Source organism: Neolamprologus multifasciatus, chromosome 14 (assembly GCF_963576455.1).
Source record: "Neolamprologus multifasciatus chromosome 14, fNeoMul1.2, whole genome shotgun sequence".
NCBI lineage: Eukaryota > Metazoa > Chordata > Actinopteri > Cichliformes > Cichlidae > Neolamprologus > Neolamprologus multifasciatus.
Genome location: NC_140452.1, coordinates 8,319,572 through 8,334,459, shown reverse-complemented (window position 1 = coordinate 8,334,459; position 14,888 = coordinate 8,319,572). Strand labels below are relative to the sequence as shown.

At 40.6% G+C, this 14,888-nt stretch overlaps 1 protein-coding gene across 1 annotated transcript; it reads left to right on the top strand.

Moving 5' to 3' along the window:
• Positions 1-582: 582 nt before the first annotated feature.
• jam3a (junctional adhesion molecule 3a) lies at positions 583-13,302 on the top strand. Its single transcript, XM_085184657.1, has 9 exons — positions 583-793; positions 7,892-7,963; positions 8,079-8,192; positions 8,419-8,571; positions 9,662-9,864; positions 10,454-10,553; positions 11,831-11,960; positions 12,055-12,106; positions 12,195-13,302. The coding sequence occupies exons 1-9, from the start codon at positions 730-732 to the stop codon at positions 12,228-12,230; spliced, it is 924 nt and encodes a 307-aa protein (XP_085040783.1). The 5' UTR covers positions 583-729; the 3' UTR covers positions 12,231-13,302.
• Positions 13,303-14,888: the final 1,586 nt, after the last annotated feature.

Sequence of the window (14,888 nt, the reverse complement as noted above, 5' to 3'; positions counted from 1 at the left end):
CAAAACACTGACCTACATCCATCTTAAATCATCCTGATTATGCACTTCTCACCATTTTATCTTATATGAAAAAGAGGGACAGTCCTCACGAGCATACAGAAGAAAGCAGCGTTACATGTTTATTTACAAGACTCTGATGCAATGATTGCCTTGTTCCCTCTCCTCTCTGATTCAGTTCAAACACCAATTACAGTGTCAGCTCACCGGAGACTTTAGCATTAGTTGTACTTCTTATTCACACTGAACTGGGGAGAACAAAACAAAACATCATCCGTAAAAGATTATATCCAGTCTGCTAATCTGCATCGACATCCTTTTCTTGTCATTTCAGATCATGTATATAATGCTTCTGTCTGTCAGCGTGAGCAAGAGATCTCAAAAATGCTGCTTGATTTTCAGCTGTTATATGTTTCTTTTAATAAAGGGGAAAAAAATCTTCCCTATTATGGTCTTTTAAGGTCCCAAAAAGAAAAACAACCACTAGAGGGTGTAGGTCGCCACTTTCCCACGAGAACATACGGTCAGAATTGTGCGTCTGTGTGTGGAGGAGGAGGCGGAGGGCATGTTTGGCACCGCCCACCGCCTGTCAGACTGCGTTCAGGGCTCAACCCCACAGCGGAGCCCTTGTAGCTATGGAAACTCGTCGATGGCAACATCCACCAGTCTTTTGTGCCCTCATCTTCCTCTTACCTCTCAGAGGTGCTGAGTGTGTGCAGCTGTAACCGATAAATGATACGCTGCAAGATGGCGATTGCGCGACTCGTAGCCTGTTTTGTGCTTTACAGCAGCCTAGGTGAGTTTCCCCACGCTTATTCACAAAGCTATTATCATATCGGAGTCGGCGAGGTGCGACTACAGTCAAGTTAAATCCGAGCTGTAACGGTTCTGTCAGCGCTACGAGCCGACAAGGACGTTTTTTAACGTTAGCTTGACGTGTAAACGGGCTGGGAAATGTCAGGAAAACGTTTTTGTTGTGTTTTGTGGCGTTTTAACAGTCTGCTCATTATCGATTGAAGATTGTATTTGATTGTTTTACGCTTGAGCAAACCTCACATCCGAGCTGGAAAATGACGTAGTTGTCAGAGCACCCTTGACGTTTTGAATTTTTTTTTTTTTTACGTGATTTTAAAAACGTGTAACCTAGCCTAGAAATCATACATATTGCGCGCTCACTTGTCGACTAATTTCTAAAGAAATTTCCAGAATACAAACAATGCAAACGTTACTTTAGTATAAAAAGACGGCAGCCACATGGTGGAGACCTGTGGTGCACAGAAACACGGGCCTGTGAATCATATATATTTAAAATGCTTTGTCTTTTTGGTTGTTGCATATATGTACATGCATCATATACATATGAGGCTGCTTGAATTTCATTTTATTGTAGTTTGACCTCTCCTGATCACGTGGTGATTGATCGATAGTGATGGTGAGTGGGGTGCCATGAGTGAGGCAGGTCGAGGGCAGCGGTGACAAGATGTGCAGCAGCAACAGCTAGAGATTTGTGGCGATCAGCTGATGCTGGGTGGTTGCGTCGGCTAATTGGCTGCGGGTGGGTGCACCACTAAGTGTTGAACTTTTCACCCAGGTGCTCTGCAAGCCGTAAATCAAATGACTAAGCGGAGATGACAGGCAGAGGTTCATTTGTTATGCTCTCAAGTTTTGGTTGTAAAAACTCCGAGCTGTGTGTGAATGTAGCTCACGGTTTGGTTTGTGTTCTGACCTTGAGCTTTAGGGTGCTGTCATGTTTGAATAATGAAAATGAATCGTTATTCAAACATTTTGCATTTAGCATATTGTGATTCATGCTGCATATAACTGGAACGCACTGATGTGTAAAGCTGAATTATTTTAAGTTAAGGTAAAAATAGATGCCTTCTTGTGATTCTGATGTGCAGAAAATTGGATGTAATTCTTACATTGTTAATTTTTTTTCCTTTATGCTGCATGAAAATTGAAAAGTTAAAAAAAGAAATGCTATTTCTGAGATTTTCCGGACTCAGAATTGGCCTTTGGACATTATAATGATTGGGCAGCGTATCAATCTCTTACCTTACTTAATAGAAGTCGGTGCATATTCCTGATGTCACTGCCCATTTAATGAACAAAAAATGTTTTTTATGCTTGAGAAGACTTTGCATTAAAAATAAAAATCTGTAATCATTTGCTCATCGGCCACTTTGTTAGGTACAACAGGTAACTCAAATAGCTATTTAGCCAGTCACATGGCACAGTCTGTTTATGCATGTAGAAATGGTCAAGACAACATGCTGAAGTTTAAACTGAACTAAACATGATTGTTGATGGCTGATTGGTTTGTCTGAGTATTTCAGAAACTGTTGATCCACTGGAAATCTCCCATGAAACCACCTCTGGGGTTTACTATAAAAGATAAGATATCCAGTAAGCAGCAGTTCTCTGGTTGAAAATGCTTTGTTGATGCCAGAGGTCAGAGGAGAATGGCCAAACTGCTTTGAGTTGATAAGAAGATAAATATAAGTAATGAGGACACGCAGAAGAGCATTCTGAATGCAAAACACGTTGAACCTCAAAGCAGATGGACTACAGCAGCAGAAGATCACATCATGTGCCACCCCTGTCAGCTAAGAACAGGAAATAGATAAGTTCACCAAAACTGTACAGCAGAAGATTGGAAAAATGTTTACTGATTTGATCTGATGATGTCTGAATTTGGTGTAAGCAACCAGGAAGCATGGATCCATCCTTATATCACTATTCAGGCTGCTGCTGTTGGTGTAATGGTGTTGGAGATGTTTTCTGGGCTCAGTTTTGGCTGCTTAATACCAGGTTTGCGTGATTTAAAACGCCTCAGCCTACCTGTGCAGTTTTAACAATGTCCACCCTTTATGACCACAGTGTACTCATCTTCTGAAGGCTCCTTCCATTAGGGCAATGCGCCATGTCACAAAACTCAAATCATCTCAAACCGGCTTCACCATACTTAAATGGCCTCTGCACTCACCAGATCTCAAGAGCTTGTCTCAGTGAATGCCTTTGGCATGTGGCGGAACGGGAGGTACAGATCACGGCAACTGCATGATGCTATCATGTCAGCATGGTCCAAAATATCGAATTCCCCCCACCTTGTTGAACATATGCCTTGAAGAATTAAAGCATTCCTAAAAGTAAAAAAAGTCCAACCTGGTATGAGCAAAGCGTACCTAATGAATTGGCCGTTGAGTTTTTGTGTTAGGATTTCATTAAATGCTAATTGTCTTGAACGATTGTTCAGGAGCAATTGATACATTTTTCTGTCAATACACGATAAAAAAAACTGCTAGATTCCCATTTTCCACACAGCACAAAAATATATTCAAATTGCTTTTTCCAAGTTCATAAAGTTTACAATCATATATTCACATATAAGAGGCAGGAACCAGAGGATATCTGGTAATTTAGTGTTTAACACACGTTCTATCAATTGTTGGTGTTGCTATTTTATGTCATTTAAACTGCGTTGTTATAGGTTGCGATGAATGAGTTATATTTTATCTGCCTTGTGCTTTATTGGGACTTTATTTATATTTCATCTGTCTGAGGTGCTGCAGTCATTGTGTCACGTGCGTAGCTTGAATGAACAGTTTATTTCCTCCCAGTTCTTATAACAACATAACCAGCTTAATCAAATCTGCTTGAGCGTTGAGTTGTTCTGTTACGCAGTCACTCCAGTATGCCGTGAATCCCAGTGGGCCTCCTCGCTCCATCCACTGTCTTTGGCATATTTGCTGCGACTGCACTGGAATGTCTGGGAAAAAAGCTTTTTATAGATTCACTGGATCAACAACTTTTTGTTGCAGGGACAGGGGTGGGTGGTTGTTTTCATATTTAGAGCATAAGAGGATTGCTGAATGTGGCTATTTAAAAGCCAGTTTCTCTCAGAACTGACTATAGACCTACTTTGTCTTTGCATTAGAATGACAGAGGGATTAAAAATGAGCCCCTGTTTGCTTTCCAGCAAGCGCTGAGATTATTTTCATAATTCAGAAACATTGTTTTCTCTTCAGCCTGCACCGTGTCACGGGGGAAGGGAGGATACCAAACATTGTTGTCTGCGTGCTTTTATTTTAAGCTCGCATTAGTAATTAGTTATACATTGTCATGTTAATTGACTGTGGTTACTCTTTCCCACGTCCTACATTTTGCATTATTTGGATGAGAGATGAGAAAAACCTTTAATAACATCCTGTTAACGCCGTTCCTGCTTGTACAACCTAGATTTTGTTCGCCCCAGATAATAAAGGCTATAAACTTGTTTTTCACCATGGTTTTTGTTCAGATGAACACGGGAGATCTCTAAGGAGATTTTGTCAGTGTTACAACATACTTATGAAAACAGATGAACTCAAGCAGATCTGTTTCCTGTAAACTTTGAAAAGCACATCGCACACGGCCGTGTTGCAACCCAAAACACTGCGAAAGCAGTTGTTTTCTCTTACGTGATGCTTTGAGTCTGCAGTGTGATTGCAGCTGCACATTTAATTAAATGTTCCAGTATTCGAAAGAGCTTTTGTTTTTCTTTCTTTCTTTTTTTTCAAAAATATCGTTCCTCAAAACGAGTACCTCGCAGATCTGGAAGAAGCAGTTCAAAGGGCATTTTGAAGGGTCAGTACGTGCGTATGTCGAGGGAGCTTCAGTTGGACGGGCCTTCGTCGCGTCTCTCGGGATGTCCAGTCACTGCTGTGGTAAAAATAGCCCTTGATGTACAGGGTGGGAAAGTCAGCAGCAGAGACGGAAGCTGAGACCTGCGAGTCAGATCTCATCACTGTCCGCAGCTGTGCTTATAAGACCGGATGCTTTGGTTGGACCCATGTTTTCCATCACTTGAAGGCTATATGCTCGCTCTCCCTTTGGCTCCCAGTCACAATGTACAACTCAGGGACGCCCGTGTCCTAACAAGGCTGCTCAAATCCCTCGGAGTTAGTCAGAGTGCACGCTGCCTCGGGAGAACAGGAGGGATGTCTTGTCGTATTCAGGGGCGGCTCAGATTATTATTGTCTAATTTCAGCCTCTATTTGAAACCCTAACTACTGCCCCCACTGGGAGCGTGATTGCCTTCATTACTCAGCATGGGTGCTGTTCGTTGTGCGTGTACTCAGTAATTACTGCATTTGGAACAAAAAATGTTGACTATAGGGTACCAGGGGAAGGTAGAAACCTACTTATTTAGCTTTAGCAAAGACTGTTGAATTATTTGTGTTTGCCGAGCAGTAATTTTCACATTTCCTAAATTGATGTTACACTGCACACCCGTCTCGTCCCCAAATTCACGTATTTTCCACTTAAATTGGCATTCGGCGGACCCGAATTGAACAAAACTTGTGAATTACGCCTCTCGCCGTTATAATCTGACATTTGCAAAATAACACTGATTGCTTTCAGCATTTCGCTCATGCACTGAACTTAAAATAAGCGCGTCTCATGTGTTGTGTTTGTGCCAGAGGGAAGCGAAGATGGTTGATTAAGTATGGTTCAAGTGTGAGCTCATTCCCGCTGTGAAGTTATTCTTGTGCTTCTGATTTGATTTGTTTGGGGATCTTGATAAATGATTTATTTCGCAACCTCAGTATAAATTAGTATTATGATTTAGCAAAGGAGCTAGCCCTGAAAAAATACAAAAAAAATGTACATGTACATCTAGTAATACAATATGCTATATACTAGATGTACATTATAATAATATAATGTACATCTAGTAATATTTTAGTGTGTATGGTTTTTAAATGAGTGTTATTACAGCTAAGTGGATGAACTGCGCACCTCTTCTCTAAACCAGTATTTTTTTTCTTCAGTGAGTAAACGCTTTAACTGCACCAAATACTGAAATGACTTGGGGGCTTTCTGGTCTACTGGGTGACACATCATTGACCATTTCCAGCTATTCCTCAGGGGCGCATCGTCATCCATAATATCTAACATAACTAGTGATGCAGACTATCTCTGCAGCTGTGTTTTTGTCAGAAATCAATATAAAGATATCATCTCTAACTCCCCTTTTTTAAATAGTTAATGTCCCCAGAATGGTTTCCAGTGTAATGGTGGCTTAAAAAAAGAAATTAAAACTTGCATTCAGTTCAATTAAATTGTATTTATATAGCACCAAATCACAACAGCAGTCACCTGTTGTAAGGTAAAGGCTCTACAATAATACAGAGGAAACCCCAACAATTAAACGACGCTCTTTGATCGAGCATGTGACCGTGGAAAGAGAGAACAGGAAGAAAACGCTGTTATGTGTGTCTTATTATGATCAACTAATATAACCATATGTGCATTAACTACACTCACTTGTAATGGCTAAAGGACATCCCTGTTGCTGATGATGAGCTGGGGGGGGGGTAAACATTTGGAGGGGCAACCACATTCAGCCAGTTAAAAATCGCTGGTTAACCTGGTAACCTGACATGCAGCTGAGGGTACTGTGCAAGAGAAGCACACACAGAAGATGGGAACAACAGGCTGTGCATAAAATTTGAACATAAGCTCCAGGCTGGAAAAGTGGAGCCAGAGAGAAATCTGCTTCAAATCTGCTTCCATTCTTTCTCCGGGATTTTCTCCTGGTTGCAAAAAGAAAGTAAAATTACTGGACTGCTGACATGACCTATGACCTCAGTAAACACTTTCCTGAATGTTCTGTGTTGGTTTCACATCCTTTTGAAAACAAAAGAACAAGTTAGGCTTGCTTTTGCAGTTACCAAGTTGCTACTAGGGATGCATGCGACTGCTTGATTACACATTAAAATGTTCTGCCTCTTGCTAGTTGGTACCAAAGATACTAGTCAGCTAAGTTACTTATTTGGTTTTTATTAATAAGCAGTGGCAGCTCCCATCCCGGTGAGAAATGTTGTGACGCCACCAGCCACAAACCAGGGCTGTGGTTTGTTGGTACTGTGACATTAAGTACTGTGACTGTTATATATGGCACAGTGTCCAACAGATTTACATTTAAAACTCAACTTGATTATCAAGACATGTGATTAGCGGCTTCAAATAGCTCTCAAATACATGTGCAGTTATTGTATGGCTAATATTTAACCTCATCCATTAGATTCACTTCAGTTCTGAATGTTCTCTGAGGGTTGACTTTTGCTCTTGTTTACATAACTAGCAAATTAGTTGCCAGGAGCATCCTTAGTTACTACTGTATGTGAGTGTGTAGCTTGAGACTACAACATAGGAATTCAGTGAGGTTACAGTGGCAACATCCATCTTCTATATACAGTTAATGTTTGGAGCCTTTCTGTTATAAAACAACCAGTGTGAAATAAAGTCGATATAGCAACTGTCATGTTTGCTAATGGCTAAAGCCTGTGTGTCATTTACTTGGTCGGAGCCGGCTGTGCTGCAGTACTAAACACAAATCCTTTTATTCTGTGCCGCAACTTATTACAAGAGCATTGCTGATCCTTAGTAACTGAGCTAAAGTGACTTTGGCTCTTGTCTGCTCGCTTACTTACATTGTCTGCTGCATTCTCGGTCTGGATTTCGTCTTGCGCAGGATTAAAGCTGACAACAACAGCAAGAACAAAAAATGGGTCACTATCCAAATATTTACAGAGTCCTTCGTGTCAAATCTCTGTTTTCTTTCATTATCATTTCCAACTAGCTCTGGTCTCTTCCATCGACTCATCATAAGTCACGTTATTATCCAATGAAACGCCACAAATAATTCAAGTTAAATGTTAATGACAGTATATTTCTACAAGGAGTTCATTAAAAATATGTGGCACGCTTATGTCAGCTATATTTGTCGGTCTAATCCAGTGTTTATTAGGCAACATGCCCGGTTTATAATGTCTGCTAATGAAAACGCTCCCGTGTCCAATCGGGGTTACTCAGCGTTTACTGCCTGTGTTTTTTTTTTTCTCCACAGGTCACATTCCATCATCACTTGGGGTAATCCTCCGGACCACGGACAAGATTGTTTGGGCAAATGAGTTTGAGCGTGAGTTGCTCGAAAATCACACTAACCTATTTAACCAAAGTAGCGTTTCTTTTTTCCAGATGTAGCCTGCCTCTCTCTCTCTCTCATGCTGACATGCGTTCTGTTTTCTTCCCAGCCATCGAACTGACCTGCTTAATAGAGTCCATCTCGACGAACAACCCACGGATCGAGTGGAAAAAGATTAAAAATGGTGTTCCCAGTTATGTGTACTTTCAAAACAAGATAGCAGGTAAACCTCTTGGAAACTGTCTTTTAGAGAAACCAGTAGAGCACAGTGTTTCAAAGCAAAGTCGCAGCACTCAAAGCTTAGCTGAGTGAATGCTACCTTGAAAGACCTTGGCTCAGAATTCTGTTTTTAAGCCGTGAAGTCACGCTGTGTATTTGAATGAGCAATTGTAAAGTGTTTTTTTCCCCCCATCTCTCTCTCTGTCTCTCTTTCTGTCGTTCTCCAAAAGGGGACTTGGAGAACAGAGCTCAGCTCAGAGAGCCGGCCAACATTCTGATCTTCAACGCCACTCGATCAGACACAGCAGAGTACCGCTGCGAGGTGGCCGCCATCGATGATCAAAGGGACTTTGATGAAATACTTATTAGTCTTGCAGTAAGAGGTATGGAGAGCAGAGCTAAAAGTCACTGCACGTCTATATCGTCAACCCTCTAAAGTAATCTAATCACACGTTGTTCTTATGATCGAATAGATATTAAGATTATGTGGCCGTTTATACATTTTACACTCAATTTACTTCTGAAATATAAAGCTACATCATGATTGCTGTCACTGTGAGGTTGCCATGCATCTAACCGTTGCCTTTGAGGTGCTGGTAGATTAAGCTAGTGGCCTGCTGGGACAGCAATCACAACTATTTAACACCCACTTACATAAATCACTCGGGATATCTGGGGCTTGTGGCGACGTTATAACAATTCCAACTTTAACCTTACGTATCACTCGATGACAGTTCTCTTTGTCACCATACAGTGGCTGAGAACACACTTCACCTCAGGGAGTCGCAGACTTGTCTTTAGACACGGAGCCTGTAGCAGACCCTGGCCTGCACACAGAGAAACACAAAAAACTAGTGCCAGCAGTGTTTGCTGTACGTGGCATAACCACTGCCTGTATATAAATTGTGCACCACTATGGACTCTATGGACAATAACCCTGTGTGTCTGAAAAGTGAAGCCAGTGTGGATGCTCTTTAAACCTGCATTCTTTATAGTGACCAGCAGGTGGCAACACCTCTTGTTGCAAACAGATTGTGTGGAAGTCAATGCGGAAATCACCCACTTTGAGCTCAGTCAACAGTTTCCTGATTAATTTTATGGACGTATTTGCTACTTTTAAATCCTGGACAGCAAAGTATGTTGTTAATTCTATAAACTATGATTTCATTAAGATGAAAATTGACAATAAGGCAGATCTAACTGTCTCTCAGTTAGATCAGTCACTCATGACCTCTGGTTTCAAAACACAAGATATTGAATTCAAGGCATAAAGACAGAGACTGTAGAAGCGACATCTATCACGTGTCCATCTTTTATGTTCAGTGTGTCTAAAGGTTGTCGGGAAACTCAACACACTTCCTGATGAAATGTTATCCTTTAGCCATTTAGTAAGTAAAAGTATCGCTTTCAGCAGTGTGTAAATGCTACACAACATTCGGCAGCCTGATGTGAATCTGCGCTTTTTGTGTGTAGTGAAACCTGTTGTACCACGGTGCAGCGTGCCAGAGGCCGTCACAGTGGGAACATCAACAGAGCTGCGATGTCTGGAAAATGAGGGCTTTCCCGCTCCTCAGTACCGTTGGTTTCACAACAATGAAGAGCTTCCACAGGATCCCAAAAACAGCGCAAAGTTTGCCAACTCTTCCTACAGCATCAACCCCGACACCGGAGGCCTGGTACAAAAATGACAAGCATCCTGTTGTTGCTACATTTATGACTTTATCATTTCAGTTCCTATTGTCTGTAAAATATCTCTTGAGGCACGGCAGCACTCAGTATTTACTATTATTATTGTTAAATGAACAGATGTAAACTTCTTCTCCCTGCCTGTCTGTTCTGTTTGTAGACAGGACTCATTAGTGCCAAGTATTCTCTGTCAGAGCTTATCTAATGTAAATGTTACCCGCTTAATCTAAATAAAACCTTAAGCATTATATGACTAAGAGCAGGATTAACCCTCGTGTGTAATAAGAGCCAGTAAGAACACTTATCCAAAACCTGGCATATGGAACAAGGATAATGTTGCATTTAAAGCCAAACTGATGTGTTTCCAGGTAAAAGTTTAACATCTGGCAGAAATTGAACCATGTTATAAAACATAGGGCGATGCCCTCTAATCTAAAATCTTACAGCAGTATTAAAAGCAGCCCGTAAATCCATCTGAAGGCCAAAATGTCGCTATATTCAACCACAGCCAGCCATCCTATTGTTGACAGTTCGTCTGCGTGTCAGTGCACTGACAGTTTTCTAAAAATGTCTCCACAGAAATTTCGAAGGGTCAGGAAGGAGGACGCGGGGGAGTACTACTGCCAGGCAAAGAATGATGCGGGGCATGCACAGTGTCCCACGCAAATAATGGAAGTCTGTGAGTGACATTCACACCAGCCAAGCAGATCTTTTGACAGCACTTTAAGCCAAAAGCAAAATCAGACACGTTCACTCTCAAGTTTCTAGTTAACACGGGCAAAGAGAAAAAGTGTGAAATAACAGAAGGAAGCTAAAACATATGAACACAGACAGGACAGACAGGCGCGGCTTCACATGTAGGAATGAAATCAACTTTATCTCAAAGCAAACATAACAATATTTTTCATTAATTTTACCCCAAGCACCACTGTTCCCACTAAATATTATATAAACTATTTGAAGGCCAAGCATACTTTGTGCTTACAACTGCCATTTGAAGGCAGCTAAGGGAAAATAATTCACTCTGCTGAGCGTCATCCCTTTGCAACGAACTGGATGCAGGAAAGCTCCGGCTGTCCAGGTCAGTCTGATCCCAGCACCTCGCTGGGAAGCAACAGTTTCAGACACCCACGCCCTGATATGCTAACATGCCCATGACAGCGTATTCTGCAGCCAGAACATGAAGCAGAAAGGATAGAGCAGCTGTCCACACAGTTAAAGTGTTTTTGCACACTATAGGTTGTAGGAGTTGTTCATTTTTGAGCATTTGAACATTTTTATAGAAAAAATAATGAAAACAAAACAAAAGACATTCACCATAATTCATGTAAAAAATCTAATTCGTTATTTTTATCACATTTAGCCACTAATCAGAAGGTCGGTGGCTGCATGCCAAATATCCTTGGGCAAGATACTAACCCCATATTTGCCTACTGGTGGTGGTCAGAGGGCCCGGTGGCGCCTGTGTCCGGCAGCCTCGCCTCTGTCAGTGCGCCCCAGGGTGGCTGTGGCTACAATGTAGCTTGCCATCGCCAGTGTGTGAATGCGTGTGTGAATGGGTGAATGACTGAATGTAGTGTAAAGCGCTTTGGGGTCCTTAAGGACTAGAAAAGCGCTATACAAATGCAGTCCATTTACCATTTACCATTATTAAATGTCAAAATTAATTACTGTACAACATCTGAATTCTTCCTATTTAATGTGATAAGCAGGCAAAGTTTGTTTTTATTTGTTTCATTGTTTGGTATCTTGAGTTGGTGTATTTAATGAACATGAAATTCTTCTTATTTTCATCGAAGCCAATAACAATTAAGTGAGGATTTTAGGAGTGTGGCAATTACACAAGATATACATAAAAATGAAAATGCAGCAATGATATAAGTCATGGTTATAGGGTATCGATATGTCTCAGGCCACGTAACTCTGTCATGAGCACTTCTCTGTGGCCTGTTGCAGATGACATTGACATCCTGGGGATTTTCCTCAAGGTGTTTGGTGCTGTGGTTGCGTTCTTATGCTTGGCGGTTTCCATTTGTCATTCCTTCAGACGTGGATGCTTCCACAAAAAAGGCCACAATGAAAATAAGTGAGTACAATCTGCAGCTCTGATGAAAGGATACAAAATCCTGACTTTTCTTTTCTTTTTTTTTTTAAATGCATTCTGTTTTACTTTATTTCAGCTACAACTGGCCTGCACAGAATAGCGGTGTTGAGTATGGAGACGCGGATGAGGTAAACTTACAGAGCACACCGCGTTCATTGGAAGTCAAATCCAAAAAAAGAAAATTTAAGGTAACTTTCTACTTCCTGTTTTTCACAGGGTCATTTCCGCCACAAGTCTTCCTTCGTTATTTGACAGCCGACGCGGAGGACGCGATGTAACCATGACGAAGTAAACTCGCAACAATGATGCTCCACTTGGCAAAGTTTGGAGTCTAACATGGCACATTATTCTCTGATGCACATCAAAATCAAATCAGCCGACTTGCCAAAGTAATTTTAATATCATTTTGTGGCACTTGGTTGAGATTTGCAATGCCACGGATTGTTTTGTTGTTGTTTATTAATATTAAATTCCATGAAAATATTTGGTTTTTACATATTTTTCTCATTTTATACTCAACATAAAGCTACTGTACAATAAAACGATTTCAACACTGTGGAGGTCGACGTTTATATCACAGTGTCATCACAAAGGTTACTGTAAACTACATTCCCTCGCTGTTTTTGGACAAATCCTCTTTTATAGCTCGTCAATTTTTTACAGTGGACGTAAACTGTTTACTTCATCCTTGTTCTTAGTTTGTTTCACATGCAGAGGACGAAACACGTTTTTGTACATACTGTAGTTAAACAGGCAATAAGTAGCAGGCTGCAAAAGGCTCATGAGCTGACTAGAAGGCACAATTTAATAGCCTATGACTATATTTACAAATGAAAACAAACATGTACAAGTACAGAATAAAGTGCGAATTTTAACACCATATATTCCAATATGCTGCAAACTCAATATGTACTATAAAGGTGGTGTTGATGATTTCTTGGAGTGCTGTTTCTGTGTATAAGTGACCTTTTGTGCTTTACTAATTATTTTGTGAGTATTGGACATATTGTCCAGGTTTGACTCAGTATTATAAATGTACATACATGCATATACTTTTTGGAGCTTTTAATTTGAATGCGTAGCACTCCATACCTTATTGTAAATATTGCAATAAACTGTTTATTGGAAATACATTTACAGTATTCACTGTTCAGTGTGTATCTGCAGTGTTGAGCCTGTCAGTAACAACAGTGTGTCATTTTAGACATTAGTGTCAACGATGTGTGTAACAACTCAGGAACTGTTGTACAATGTCCACTGTTCATTTGATATTAATGTTATACGTTAATGTTATTTTGTTACTATTAAATATATTTCAGCTGAATTTTTGGAGTCTCAAATGTTTTGATGGATTTTGTCCAGATGATTAAAGTGAAATATAGAGATACACAGACAAACAAGGTTTCTGTGTAGTGAGGGGGAAATCACGCACAAACACAAACATAGCTTGTCCATGTCGACTACATCCAGAAATGTTTTTTGTGGTCTTCCTATTGCGGCTCTCTCTCTCTCTGCAAGAGACTCTCCTGCCTGGCAGCACAATCTCATCCTTGCCTCTTTAACTTTGTTTCCAAACCTCTCAACCTGAACTCAATCCCTCTGATACTCATTTTTAATCCTGTGCCTCCTGGTAAATCAGCGAAAATCTTCACCATCTCCAGCTCAGCCTCCTGTGTTGTTTTTACGGCCGCCGTCTCAAAACCATACATCATTGCAGGTCTCACTACCATCACAACACACAAATTATATATGCAAGTCAAAAAAAATCCAGAGTGGAGGAAAATTAGTGCAGGTGTTACAGTAAAATGAAAAAGCTTTTTGAAATCAGTTGGCTCATAGTTTTGTAGACATCCAGAGTTTCATTGAAGCGCCAATCAACGCTTCATTAGGCAAGTTGTGATTATTATCATTATTCCAGTTTTTCTGATTTGCTAAAACACATTTCCTGAAACCTCCACCCATTTTCTCAAAACCTTAAACAGAACTACATTCACAAAACCTCAGATTCTTCTGTCAGAATCAAACTATCGCTTCAAAATCAGTTATGCTGTGTTCAAAACCAAATGATGTTTTTATATCATACACACAAATGAAAAAATATATATATAAAATATATTCACCACAGAATATTCGTTGGACACTACATCAGATAATTGAAGATACGGCATTCGGGGCATGTAGTTAACAGGAAATATTTAAGTGTATTTAACAAATGACTATAATTAGAATAATATGAAGTGCTGAATGTAGATAACAAAAATTAATTAATTAAAAATAAAACTAAATTAAAAGCACATTTCTGTAATTCACAGATTCATTCCACATCATCATGTCTTTGTGTGGGGCCAGTCCAGAGGACTTTATCCACATCATCCACATCACAGGCAATATTCTCCCATGCCAGGCAACATAAGAAAAACCTTCTTGAGTGCAGAAGCCAGCATTGACTAGACTCCAAAGTTGTCCCATCACAGGTGTGTTCTATTGCCTCCAGTAAAGTTTCCCCAGTGTAGGGCTGCCGGTCATAGACCTTCCACCTCCACGCAGAGAAAAACTCTTCTGTTGGATTCAGGATGGGGCTGTAAGGTGGAAGGGAAACGTTTATAAAGCGCTGGTTGTTTGTGAACCATTCATGTATCAGGACAGCACAGTGAAAGTTCACATTGTCCCAAACAATGACATATACAGGTTGCACTGCTTGCTGATCCAGCTGTTCACGTGCAACCATAATATCCTGTAGACGACCCAGAAATGTAAGTGTTATATGGCCCCAGGTTTGCACGACAGTGGAGAGCCCCGCAGTTACTTTGCCACCATGCTGGCTAGGGACTTCCACAATGGCATGTTGACCAATTATGTTCCTGCCTCTCCACCTCCTTTTTGCCAGATTGAACCCTGCTTCATCTATGA

Bases quoted from the DNA above. Each gene is read 5' to 3' on its own strand.
- jam3a (XM_085184657.1), top strand. From the start codon at position 730: ATGATACGCTGCAAGATGGCGATTGCGCGACTCGTAGCCTGTTTTGTG. The intron at 8,193-8,418 runs GTAAACCTCTTG...GTTCTCCAAAAG, and splicing joins CTTTCAAAACAAGATAGCAG to GGGACTTGGAGAACAGAGCT. The intron at 8,572-9,661 runs GTATGGAGAGCA...TTTTGTGTGTAG, and splicing joins TATTAGTCTTGCAGTAAGAG to TGAAACCTGTTGTACCACGG.